Source organism: Oncorhynchus nerka, linkage group LG16 (genome assembly GCF_034236695.1).
Source record: "Oncorhynchus nerka isolate Pitt River linkage group LG16, Oner_Uvic_2.0, whole genome shotgun sequence".
NCBI classification, from domain to species: domain Eukaryota; kingdom Metazoa; phylum Chordata; class Actinopteri; order Salmoniformes; family Salmonidae; genus Oncorhynchus; species Oncorhynchus nerka.
The window spans coordinates 26,632,904-26,646,648 of NC_088411.1; the positions used below are offsets into that span (position 1 = coordinate 26,632,904).

Sequence of the window (13,745 nt, forward strand, 5' to 3'; positions counted from 1 at the left end):
TGCATTCCAAGTAAGAAATGAGAGGAGAGAATGAGAGGAGCTGTAGTGTTAACCGACATCTACAGTTGAAGTAAGAAGTTTACATACACTTAGGTTGGAGTCATCAAATTATAATTTTTTTAACTCGTTTTTCAACCACTCCACAAATGTATTGTTAACAAGCTATAGTTTTGGCAAGTTGGTTAGGACATCTACTCTGTGCATGACACAAGTAATTTTTCCAACAATTGTTTACAGACAGATTATTTCCCTTATAATTCACTGTATCACAATTCCAGTGGGTCAGAAGTTTACATACACTAAGTTGACTATGCCTTTAAACAGCTTGGAAAATTCCAGAAAATTATGTCATGGCTTTAGAAGCTTCTGATAGGCTAATTGACATAATTTCTGTCAATTGGAGGTGTACCTGTTGATGTATTTCAAGGCCTTCCTTCAAACTTAGTGCCTCTTTGCTTGACATCATGAGGAAACAAAATTAAAAAGACCTCACAAAAAAAATGGTAGACCTCCACAAGTCTGGTTCATCATTGGGAAAAATGTCCAAATGCCTGAAGGTAGCACGTTCATCTGTACAAACAATAGTAAGCAAGTATAAACACCATGGGACCACGCAGCCGTTATACCGCTCAGGAAGGAGACGCGTTCTGTCTCCTAGAGATGAACGTACTTTGGTGCAAAAAGTGCAAATCAATCCCAGAACAGCAGCAAAGAATCCTGTGAAGATGCTGGAGGAAACAGGTACAAAAGTATCTATATCCACAGTAAAAACCAGCCCTATATCGACATAACCTGAAAGGCCGCTCAACAAGGAAGAAACCACTGCTCCAAAACCACCATAAAAAATCCAGACTATGGTTTGAACTGCACACGGGGACAAAGATTGTACTTTTTGGAGAAAAAATATAACTTGGAGGAAAAGGGGGGAGGGTTGCAAGCCGTCCACCCCAACTGTGAAGCACGGGGGTGGCAGCATCATGTTGTGGGGGTGCTTTGCTGCAGGAGGGACTGGTGCACTTCACAAAATAGATGGCAACATGAGGGAGGAAAATTATGTGGATATATTGAAGTTAAAGCTTGGTCACAAATGGGTCTTCCAAATGGACAATGACACCAAGCATACTTCCAAAGTTGTGGCAAAATGGCTTAAGGACAACAGAGTCAAGGCATTGGAGTGGCCATTACAAAGCCCTGACTTCAAACCTATAGAAAATTTGTGGGCAGAACTGAAAAAGCATGTGCGAGCAAGGAGGCCTACAAACCTGACACAGTTACACCAGCTCTGTCAGGAGAAATAGGCCAAAATTTACCCAACTTATTGTGGGAAGCTTGTGGAAGGCCACCCGAAACATTAAACAATTTAAAAGGCAATGCTACCAAATACTGAGTTTATGTAAACTTCTGACCCACTGGGAATGTGATGAAAAAAATAAAAGTATGTAAACTTCAGACTTCAACTGTATGTACAGCAGTGGTTCTCAAACCTGGTCCTGGGGACCCAAAAACAGGTGCACATTTTAGTTTTTGCCTTAGCACTAACACCTGATTCAAATCATCAAAGCTTGATGATGAGTTGACCATTAGACCTTAACTGTGTAATGCTATTGCAAAAAACTAAATGTGCACCCCTTTGGGTCCCCAGGACCAGGATTGAGAACCACTGATGTACAGCTCTGTGGCAATCGAGACTTTCAGGTAAGGAGCTCCATCCTTTTCCCAAGTTGAGGTCTACGAGAAGGAGGAGGCCTTTGCCTTGTTTACTGTTGGGTGTAGTGTTGCAGATGAACGCAGTGCATTCATCTGGCTAGCAGGCCGGCAGCGCTTTAGCTGGCACATTGAGCATGAGGCATCGGGAGCTGAAACAGCCTGCAGACACACAACAAAAGGCCACCGCAGTGCAACACTGAATGAGGGCTACGCAGCGGATGTCGTGGTTTTACAATTGTGTGTATGTGTGTTTAGGAGAGAGAGAAAGCGAGAGCATTTAAACGTTGGCTTACAAGCTGCTGTCCTCTGTGTTAGCATTACTGAGTATGTATCTGTGTGTATGGGTGTATTCTCTTCTAAGATGAGAGTGTGTCGTCCTGTATATGGGGTTGGTAGGACCTAGGCAGGTTGGGCGGTCTGGCTGAAGCAGATTGGGGGCTGTGATGTGACTAATGTGCTTTACACTGTTTTAACAGCTGACTGGCCCAAAGGCCTGAGGTGACAAACGTGTGTGTGTGTGTGTGTGTGTGTCTGTGGACAGACTGGCGTGGCCCACTGCATAATGACAGCAGCTCTGATACAGCACAGTGTCGTGACAACATTGCAAAGGAACAGTGCCACGGAGAACAGATTTCACAATCTGGAGGTATGCGCAATGGTTCTTCTCATCCAATGTCATATCTGACATTATGGTCAAAGACAACAAAGGTCGAGGTCTTTCGCCGGCAACGCAATTCCAGGTTCCATCAGGCACTGAAGTCGGGCAGTGAAAATATGTCATGCTTTGAATTGCTTTTTGAACTGCTGGTTATCATGACCGCATTAAAAAAAGTCTGACAGAGTGACATAAATAGTATTAAATAAGTGATAAACGTGTCTGAAGAAGACTGGCCACTCTTCCGAGCCTGGTCCCTCTAGGTTTTTTCCCTGGTTCCTGCCTTTCTAAGTTTTTCCTAGCTACTGTGCCTCTGCATCTGCATTGCTTGTTCTTTTGGGGTTTTAGGCTGGGTAGCTGTAAATCACTCTGTGACAACTGCTGAAGTAAAAAAAGGCTTTGATTGACTGATAAATGTCCAGTAAATAAGTGTTAATGTCTAGTGTGGGTGTGTTACCTGCTAGTCTCTGTCAGCGTCTCTAGCTTGGTCCCCAGACTGAGACATTCATCCTTCAGTTTCCCTATCAGGGCATTCTGGGATCTGAGGAGGGCCTCCAGCTCACCCACTGCAAGAGAACATGGGATAGCAGGGTCAGTGACCAGTCATGATACATACTGTACATTCACTCAACATCAAATATCTTGCATCCTGGACAGGTACAGGAAAAAGATGGTGAATTACATACAATATGTTTATTTGTGCCTAAATTCATGCAATGAATGAAGTATAGTATCTTGGTGCAGATTCACCATGCAATAAAGTTGTTTACTGTTTTTAACCTTGTTGTCATGTATAATAAATACAAATAATGACATGTTTTATTGCCACATACACCACACACAGTAGGTGCAGTGAAATGTGTTGTTTTACAGTGCCCATAGACTGACTCGCGACTCTTTTGGAACGATCCAACGCTCGACTTTGATCAGTCTTTGAAATGTTGTGCGGCGGTATCATCACCAACATATGTCTTTTTAAAACAATGCCGCAAGTTTGGAATGTTGTCCATTCCACCTGCTCTACCATTCTGTCACAATAGAACTCATGAAGGACTCCAGTCTTTTGAAAAGTACCTCAGATTTATAAAGAGCCTTTCAACTATTTACTATTCTGTGAAATAGCAGCCGAGTGGATATGCAGATGACTCTTCCAGGCTTAGATCTCAAGTGCTTCATGCAGGAGAGCTTATGAAGTGTTTTACCTCACCTGGCATTCACAGGGAAATTGGTAGAACTAGACTTCAACATTGTACATTCTGGCTGAGTAAGGGTAGTTTACAGTAAAATGTTCTAGCTTCTGCAGTGCTGAGACATGCTAGTCAGATTCCTTTCATTCAGAGGAAGCGAAACAAGCTGCTATTCAGACGAGGTTGGATTCCACTAGTCGGGTTATTTACCACTAAACTAGGAGAGCGACTTAAGGGATGATGCTCAGGGGTGAAATGAACTGTGACTGTACATAAAGTAGGGAGCAATTACTAACTCCACACAGCTAATCTGGTCAAGAAAACAGAGCTGGTTTCATGTTCTTTCTAAAATGATTTTGTCATGGTGGCTTATCGACATAGTCTGCCAGTGTACAGAGGAAAAGACTCCAGAAAGCTCTGTGCTAGCCATTTGGACATAAATAGACAAAGCACACAGCATGGACACACAAAGCAAATACAGATATTTGGGACGTGGTGTGGAAATCTTTTTTTTTTATGTTGCGAAATTAAACTTTACAAAAAAAAGTTGGGTCGCAGGCTGGGAGCAGTAGAAAAAAACTTGCCCAAAAGAATGGTAATTAGCTAACAGGCTTTGAAAGCGGCTGGGCATGCGTAGGCCACAGAGACAAACAAGATACAAAGACAAACAAACTGGGAGTAAAAACAAACAGCGGAGAGAGAGAAGGAAAAAAAACATATCGTCTAGAGGCTATTCTGTCTACAACTACTAAAAACCAAACTGTTTAGAAAGCGAGGGAGGGGGAGGGATGGAGGAAGAGAGGGATGGAGGGGGTGGTTGGGAGAGAGAGAAAACTAATTAGCTGGTGAGAGTGGCCATTATACGCTTTAGAGAAGGAAGTGGTCTGTGGTATTAAAGGACTAATTCCATAGGCCCAGAGAGCTTCCTGCTGAGCTTCTGATGCCATCTCTCTTTAGACAACATGTGTGCCGCCGAGCTGCGCCAAAAAGAAGCCCTTTGTTTTCCCGAGGCTTTGTTCTGGCAATCAGCATGCTTCAAGTTTCTCAAAACACAGGTAAATAAACTCGCTGGATCCAGATGGTGCAACAGATGTGAGAGCAGCACTCTGAAATCTACAAACAGTGGGCCCAGAACACGGCCCATTTTTCCCTTTCTAAACGATAACTAATATGTAATGGCCAATCTCTGGAGTGCCAAGCATCTGCTCCCTTCGGCCAGCCAAAGGTTACAGGTGTTCCTGATGCCGTCCCTCACAGTGTGGCATGGGCCGGGGTGCGGATGGGGGCATGGATGGTGGAGAAAGGTGGGGGTGTTCTTTTGGCAGGCTGTGGCGGCGCCACCGGACACCCACCGCTCCGCTCGTGCTGCGCCTCCATTTGCTGGAGCCTCTGTGTCAGCTCCTGCTCGCGCTGCTGTGCAGAGAAGGTCAGAGCATCCATGTCCTCGCCCCGGCAGCGCTCCGCACTCTCCTTCTCCTGCCTGAGCGAGAGAGACGGAGAAAAGATAGAAAGAGAGAGAAGAGAGATAGAGAGGAGGGAAATAAAAAGACAGCTCATGAGGGGTGGAAGGGTAAAAGTGTCACGCCCCAGACAATAGGCCCTTGGGTGTTGAGGCAGCTGTCCACTACACAATGCAACAGAACACAGTGTACACCGAGGGGGTGAGAAGTACTGTACATGTGATGGACTAATGGTAAACAATAAAGCAGTATCGTGTGTTTCCCCTATATTATTTTAGCAGCGGTGGGTTTTATTTTTGTTTATATAACATGTAGTTTATATATATATATATATATCATGTAGTTTATATATAAACATGTAGTATAACATGTAGTTCAAAAGAAGTTGCTAACTAGCATTAGCGCAATGCCTGGAAGTCTATGGGAACAGCTAGCAAGCTGGAAGTCTAGCTGCTCTCCTAGACTTCCAGTCATTGTGCTGACGCTAGTTAGCAACTTCCTTCAAACTGCATGCAGAGACATAAAAATGGTATCCATGAGTTAATCTGACTCTGGAGAAGTAGAAAAGGGGCTTAATTGGCAAAATCTCACGCTTTTAAGGGGATAGTGCATCTCTATATATTAGATACAGTACCAGTCAAAAGTTTGGACACACCTACTCATTCAAGAGTTTTTCTTTATTTTTTTACTATTTTTCTACATTATAGAATAATAGTGAAGACATCGAAACTAGGAAATAACACATGGAATCATGTAGTAACCAAAAAAATCAGTTGTGTTGTGACAAGGTAGGGGTGGTATACAGAAGATAGCCCTATTTCGCAAAAGACCAAGTCCATATTATGGCAAGAACAGCTCAAATAAGCAAAGAGAAACGACAGTCCACCATTACTTTAAGACGTGAAGGTCAGTCAATACGGAAAATTTCAAGAACTTTGAAAGTTTCTTCAAGTGCAGTCACAAAAACCAAGCGCTATGATTAAACTGGCTCTCATAAGGACCGCCACAGGAAAGGAAGACCCAAAGTTACCTCTGCTGCAGAGGAGATGTTCATTAGAGTTACCAGCCTCAGATTGCAGCCCAAATAAATGCTTCACAGAGTTCAACATCAACTGTTCAGAGGAGACTGCGTGAATCAGGCCTTAATGGATGAATTGCTACAAAGAAACCACTACTAAAGGACACCAATAAGAAGAAGAGACTTGCTTGGGCCAAGAAACACGAGAAATTGACATTAGACCGGTGGAAATCTGTCTTTTGGTCTGCTGAGTCTAAATGTGAGTCTTTGTGAGACGCCGAGTAGGTGAACGGATGATCTCTGCATGTGTAGTTCCCACGTGAAGCATGGAGGTGGTTTTGCTGGTGATACTGTCTGTGATATATATAGAATGACAATACAGTAATGAAAATCGCAATCAAACTACTAATGTTGCTCATAGAATACAATGTCATGTTGTGCTTTTTACCGCCATCAAAAATGAGATCTCGTATCAAGACTTATCTTTACATTTCTAACAAAATAAACTAAAACAAATATCAATCAATCTATAGCAAATTCAATATGAACAAAACATCCATTTGAAATCTAACGACAACGGCAACCCCCCAAAAAAATATCAATCAATCTATAGCAAATTCAATATGAACAAAACATCCATTTGAAATCTAACGACAACGGCAACCCCCCAAAAAATTGCACAAAAGTTTTTTAAAAAGTGTTAATTATGGTAGAGAACGAAAGAAAGCGACCAAACTTTTCTCCCACACTGGGTTTTGGAACAGGGCTCCAAAGTGACCGTCTCTCCAGGCCTGCTGTCGTCTGGAGTGTGAACGCAGGGGGGCGGGGTGTTGGGTTGTGGTGGTGCGCCTGCCTAGGAGACCAGGAGAGAGAGAGCGGCCACCCGCCCGGCCCCCTGCAGTGCTTGAACAGCGGCCTAAAACACCATCCATCCCCACACCAGCGCCCAGCGTGGGCTTGCAGAGCCCTCACAGCCAGCCATTTGTTACTGTTTGTTTCCAGGGGGGCCCCAGCCTCCCAGCCTCGCACCGGTGGTGTTTATCCACCAATTAGCATGAGACAGCCGGCCAGAAAGTTTCAGAGAGGACTGATGACGACTGACGAGAGTTGGAAGTTTTGAGCCAGAAGGCCAAGATGAGCCATGGTCAGAAGAGAGCGAAAGAGCGGAAGTTCAATTTGTTCTTTCTGAAGCTCTAGTGAAGATGCCCCTGAACCTTATTTCCATTTCTATAGTACAATATGATAGTAAATGATGATATATTGTAAGTAGTGCTTTTATATCGGAGATGCACTTCAGCACATAACATGTACATGTAGCCTAGGCGGCAGGTAAAGTAGCGTTTAGAGTGTTGGGCCAGTAACCAAAAAGTTGCTAGTTCGAATGCCCGAGCCGGCAAGATGAAACACCTGGCGATGATCCCTTGAGCAAGGCACTTCACCCGAATTGCTCCAGGGTCGCCGTTGATCATGGCTGACTCTGGACGTGACCCCACTCTCCAAGGGTGTTTGAGGTAAAGCTGGGATATGCAAAAAAACGAAATGTCCAATTCACAAATGCGTATAATACACACTTGTACATGTGTGAAATAGGACAGATATACGCACCCACCTAATTAATAATAAATATCCTTTACTATCTTTTGTTGTTTTTAAATATGTAATTTCATGTGTAAAATGAAATATTTTGCTGCAAAACAAATGGCCTCATTTTCTGAACCTGATTTAGGATGACTTGAGACCCATTCCATCGGTATTCCAACCCTACATAGAGAGCAACCGCCTAGAACTCCCCTAACAGAGATTTCTCACAGTTCCATATCTCTCAGTCCAGGGTCACTTTCTGTTTGCTCACTGGCTATAATTACGTGAGTGAGCGAGGCCTAATGGTCAGTGAGTCAGTCAGGAGACAGGGCAGGGTCGACCAGCCTGATAGGGGGAACTATACTATCCCGTCCCAGCACCAGGCTCTGTGGCTAGGTCCTGGGTGCTAGAGCACTAAGTGAGGGCCCAGGGCTGCCTAAGTGGGTACTAGTCAAGCTGTTGCCCATTTGATTTGGAATACCACAGCCCATTCGAGCGCAGAGTTTGCAGCACCCCGCGGTGCTCCATGATCCACAGCCAGGAATGACCAAATGCTACGGTTCCTAAAACGAGCGCAAATTGGAGTCAGCCGCTTGGCAACACCAGCTACTGTTTAGTGTGATAATGCGTCAACCTCTCTCAAGACTAACTTTGTGAACATGTTGGTCAACTTAGATAACATCAAATTCTACACTTTTACAGTGAAAATGTAAACTGAAAACCATGGTATAGTACATGTGGAACTAGGATTTATTTGAATATGAGGAATAGAAGCAGTATTCAATGAGCACAGTAGGCCTGATGTTCCCACCCAGCCCAAAACAGAACAAATAAACAATATGTGATAACAGTGGCCATATAGCACTGCTCAGTGCAAAACAGATGGCATGTTCCCAAGCAAATTCATCCATTCAATGACTTACCCAACTCTGAAAACTGTAAACACTCATCACAACAATACTCTATTGCAATTACATTATACCTGGAAAACATATATTGAACCAGTTGTGGTTCACTATTCTCATTCATCCCGTCATTCATACATTTACATTGATGTCAAATGATCTCTAAATAGATAGATCCTGAGGCTAAGAATAACAGTATAAAGAGAACTAATGAATGCTGATTTGGTGTGGAACTGCCAACTGGGGGTATTTGTGGCATATTGGGTGCTTGCAAGAAATGTGGTCTAATGACACCATGTACTCAGCTCAGGGAAGAATAAAGTTCAGAATCCACACACAGACACACTTTAAAGTACACCTTGTATATTTTAACACATTTATTCAGCCGCTGTTGTGTCAATTGCACTCCATTCACCCATGTCCTTCAATCTAACTAACACATCTCCCCCTCACTCTCTAAGATAGAGAAATATCAAAAGCAGTCCCTTCTAGCCTGGCTATCACTTACATAGCACAGCACAGTTTGCTCTGTGCATTATTCCACTCTCTCCTCCGCTCTTCTCCGTCCTGGGGGCTCTTATCTCTGCTCCTATCCCTTTTTCTCTCATTCCCCTCCATTCCTCGCTCCCCCTTCCCTTGCTCTCCCTCCCACCCTTTTTCCTTTAACTAAACTGGCTCTGGCTCTCTCCATCTGGTCCCTCTTCCTTCAGCAGCCCTGCACCTGTTCACACCTCCTCTCCTGTTGGACCGCATTGAACATTTCCTCCGCTGCCAGGGCTATTCTGGCACCCGCAACCTCTCTGTCATTCAATCCATCTGTCAGAAGTGAACTTTGTTTACCGCCAGCTTCTGCTTTTCTTCTTCAAGGAGCAGCAAAGCCCCCTCAAGGTCACGGGCAGAGCGAAATGCAGTCGCCACCAATTTAACAAATACTCCCCTGATTCAGGACAGCTACACACACCCCCATATTCACAACCCACGGAGGGAGAGTGCACATTCTTTTGCAGAAACATATTTCACTCCTCTGCAAATGTAAAACTATTTTTCTTCTCACGGTTGTAAAGTTAAACAAATCTTAAAAGCTTAACCCAATGAGTCCCACCATAACGCTGGCACGTTTTGGACTTCCAGCCCCTTTAAAACATTGTGTTTGAGCTACAGACTTTGAGCTACAGACTGATGGGTTGTACCATTGGATTATTCTATTTCTTCTGCATCTGTAGATACCATTAGTCTGTGTGATTAACGGGGCTGAGATAGAGCGGTGTTTGTGAGGCGAATCCCGAAAGGGCCCGGGGCGCTATGACACTCAAAAGCTACACAAGAGCCATTAGAAGGTAAGGGGTTCTTCTACATAGAAGATCATAGGAAATCCCAGGACATAGTGTTTATAATACTGTAGTAAGCTCACATACAGTTCCTTCCACATTTTGTTGCGCCCGAATTAAAAATTGATTAAATTGAACAAAAAATTCCACTGGCCTACACACAATACCCCATTATGTCAAAGTGGAATTACAGTTGAAGTCAGAAGTTTACATACACTTAGGTAGGAGTCATTAATTAAAACTCATTTTTCAACCACTCAACAAATTTCTTGTTAACAAACTATAGTTTTGGCAAGTCGGTTAGGACATCTACTTTGTGCATGACACAAGTCATTTTTCCAACAATTGTTTACAGACAGATTATTTCACTTATAATTCACTGTATCACAATTCCAGTGGGTCAGAAGTTTACATATACTAAGTTGACTGTGCCTTTAAACAGCTTGGAAAATTCCAGAAAATGATGTCATGGCTTTAGAAGCTTCTGTTAGGCTAATTGACATCATTTGAGTCAATTGGAGGTGTACCTGTGTATGCATTTCAAGGCCTTCCTTCAAACTCTGTGCCTCTTTGCTTGACATCATGGGAAAATCAAAAGAAATCAGCAAAGACCTCAGAAAAAAAATGGTAGACTTCCACAAGTCTGGTTCATCAGAAGGTGCCACGTTCATCTGTACAAAAAAATGCAAATCAATCCCAGAACAACCTTGTGAAGATGCTGGAGGAAACATGTACAAAAGTATCTATATCCACTGTAAAACGAGTCCTATTCTGATGAAACAAAAATATAACTGTTTAGCCATAATGACCATCGTTATGTTTGGAAGAAAAAGGGGGAGGCTTGCAAGCCGAAGAACACCATCCCAACCGTGAAGCACGGGGGTGGCAGCATCATGTTGTGGGGGTGCTTTGCTGCAGGAGGAACTGGTGCACTTCACAAAATAGATGGCATCATGAGGTAGGAAAATTATGTGGACATTTTGAAGCAACATCTCAAGACATCAGTCAGGAAGTTAAAGCTTGGTCGCAAATGGGTCTTCCAAGTGGACAATGACACCAAGCATACTTCTAAAGTTGTGGCAAAATGGCTTAAGGACAACAAAGTCAAGGTATTGGAGTGGCCATCACAAAGCCCGGACCTCAATTCTATGGAAAACTCCACAATACTAACCTTATTGACAGAATGAAAAGGAAAAATATTCCAAAACATGCATCAAGACACTAAAGTAATATTGCAAAATGTGACAAAGCCGTTAACTTTTTGTCCTGAATACAAAGTGTTATGTTTGGGGCAAATCCAATACAACACATTACTGAATACCACTCTCCATATTTTCAAGCAGTGGAGGCTGCATCAAGTTATAGGTATGCTTGTAATCGTTAAGGACTAGGGAGTTTTTCAGGATAAAAAAAATAAACAGAATGTAGCTAAGCAAAGGCAAAGTCCTAGAGAAATCTGGTTCAGTCTGCTTTCCACCAGACACTGGGAGATGAATTCACCTTTCAGCAGGACAATAACCTAAAAATCTACAAGGGAGTTGCTTACCAAGATGGTGAATAAAATAAAATAAAATGTATTTGTCACATAGACATGGTTAGCAGATGTTAATGCGAATGTTCCTGAGTGGCCGAGTTACAGTTTTGAGTTAAATCTGCTTGAAAATCTATGGCAAGACCTGAAAATGGTTGTCTAGCAATGACCAACAACCAACTTGACAGACCATGAAGAATTTTGAAAAGAATTATGTGCAAATGTTGCACAATCCAGGTGTGGAAAGCTCTGAGACTTACCCAGAAAGACTCACAGCTATAAATCGCTGCCAAAGGTGATTCTAACATGTATTACATTTGGGGGTTGAATACTTATCTAATCTAGACACAATATATTAGTGTTTAATCGTTCAGAAATGTTTTACAAAATGTTAACATTTTTCTTCCATGTATTTTGTGTAGATCGTTGACAAAAAATACAATTAAAAACATTTTAATCCCACTTTGTAACAACAAAACGTGGAAAAAGTCACCATCTCCAAACAGTTGTCACTGACTTTAAAAAATAAACATTCATATTAAAATCAGGTTTTTGCGGTGTCAACATTTGTCAATAAAACTAATGAATGCAACTGTTTATGTAAAATTGTTGTGTTCTACTTGTAGCCCTGGTTGTCCTGAAAAGAACATGGTAAAACACTTCATTTTGAGGCTAAATATAAAGGGCTGGATATGCAGATACAGTGCCTTGCAAAAGTATTCATTCCCCTTGGTGTTTTTCCTATTTTGTTGCATTACAACCTGTAATTTAAATGGATTTTTATTTGGATTTCATGATGGACATGCACAAAATAGTCCATTGGTGAAGTGAAAAATAACTTGTTTAAATGTTTTCTTTTTTAAAACAGAAAAGTGGTGTGTGCATATGTATTCACCCCCTTTGCTATGAAGCCCCTAAATAAGATCTAGCACAAACAATTACTTTCAGAAGTCACAATTAGTTAAATAGATAGCACACAGGTGGACTTTAAGTGTTACATGATCTCATGTATATATATTTTTTTATTTTTTATTTCACCTTTATTTAACCAGGTAGGCTAGTTGAGAACAAGTTCTCATTTGCAACTGCGACCTGGCCAAGATAAAGCATAGCAGTGTGAGCAGACAACACAGAGTTACACATGGAGTAAACAATTAACAAGTCAATAACACAATAGGAAGAAAAAAAAGGGGAGTCTATATACATTGTGTGCAAAAGGCATGAGGTAGGCGAATAATTACAATTTTGCAGATTAACACTGGAGTGATAAATGATCAGATGGTCATGTACAGGTAGAGATATTGGTGTGCAAAAGAGCAGAAAAGTAAATAAATAAAAACAGTATGGGGATGAGGTAGGTAAAAATGGGTGGGCTATTTGCCGATAGACTATGTACAGCTGCAGCGATCGGTTAGCTGCTCAGATAGCAGATGTTTAAAGTTGGTGAGGGAGATAAAAGTCTCCAACTTCAGCGATTTTTGCAATTCGTTCCATTCACAGGCAGCAGAGAACTGGAACGAAAGGCAGCCAAATGAGGTGTTGGCTTTAGGGATGATCAGTGAGATACACCTGCTGGAGCGCGTGCTACGGATGGGTGTTGCCATCGTGACCAGTGAACTGAGATAAGGCGGAACTTTACCTAGCATGGACTTGTAGATGACCTGGAGCCAGTGGGTCTGGCGACGAATATGTAGCGAGGGCCAGCCGACTAGAGCGTACAAGTCGCAGTGGTGGGTGGTATAAGGTGCTTTAGTGACAAAACGGATGGCACTGTGATAAACTGCATCCAGTTTGCTGAGTAGAGTGTTGGAAGCAATTTTGTAGATGACATCGCCGAAGTCGAGGATCGGTAGGATAGTCAGTTTTACTAGGGTAAGTTTGGCGGCGTGAGTGAAGGAGGCTTTGTTGCGGAATAGAAAGCCGACTCTTGATTTGATTTTCGATTGGAGATGTTTGATATGAGTCTGGAGGGAGAGTTTACAGTCTAGCCAGACACCTAGGTACTTATAGATGTCCACATATTCAAGGTTGGAACCATCCAGGGTGGTGATGCTGGTCAGGCGTGCGGGTGCAGGCAGCGAACGGTTGAAAAGCATGCATTTGGTTTTACTAGCGTTTAAGAGCAGTTGGAGGCCACGGAAGGAGTGTTGTATGGCATTGAAGCTCGTTTGGAGGTTAGATAGCACAGTGTCCAAGGACGGGCCGGAAGTATATAGAATGGTGTCATCTGCGTAGAGGTGGATCAGGGAATCGCCCGCAGCAAGAGCAACATCATTGATATATACAGAAAAAAGAGTCGGCCCGAGGATTGAACCCTGTGGCACCCCCATAGAGACTTCCAGAGGACCGGACAGCATGCCCTCCGATTTGACA

General features: G+C 42.8%; 1 protein-coding gene across 1 annotated transcript in view; it reads right to left on the reverse strand.

Moving 5' to 3' along the window:
• Nucleotides 1-13,745, reverse strand: part of sdccag8 (SHH signaling and ciliogenesis regulator sdccag8) — a 65,386-nt gene that overhangs the window by 17,671 nt on the left and 33,970 nt on the right. Inside the window, exons 14-15 of the mRNA XM_029685307.2 lie at nucleotides 4,902-5,029; nucleotides 2,820-2,928 (exon numbers count right to left, since the gene is read on the reverse strand). Of these exons, the coding sequence (XP_029541167.1) occupies nucleotides 2,820-2,928; nucleotides 4,902-5,029 (237 nt within the window). The remainder of the gene's footprint in view (nucleotides 1-2,819; nucleotides 2,929-4,901; nucleotides 5,030-13,745) is intronic.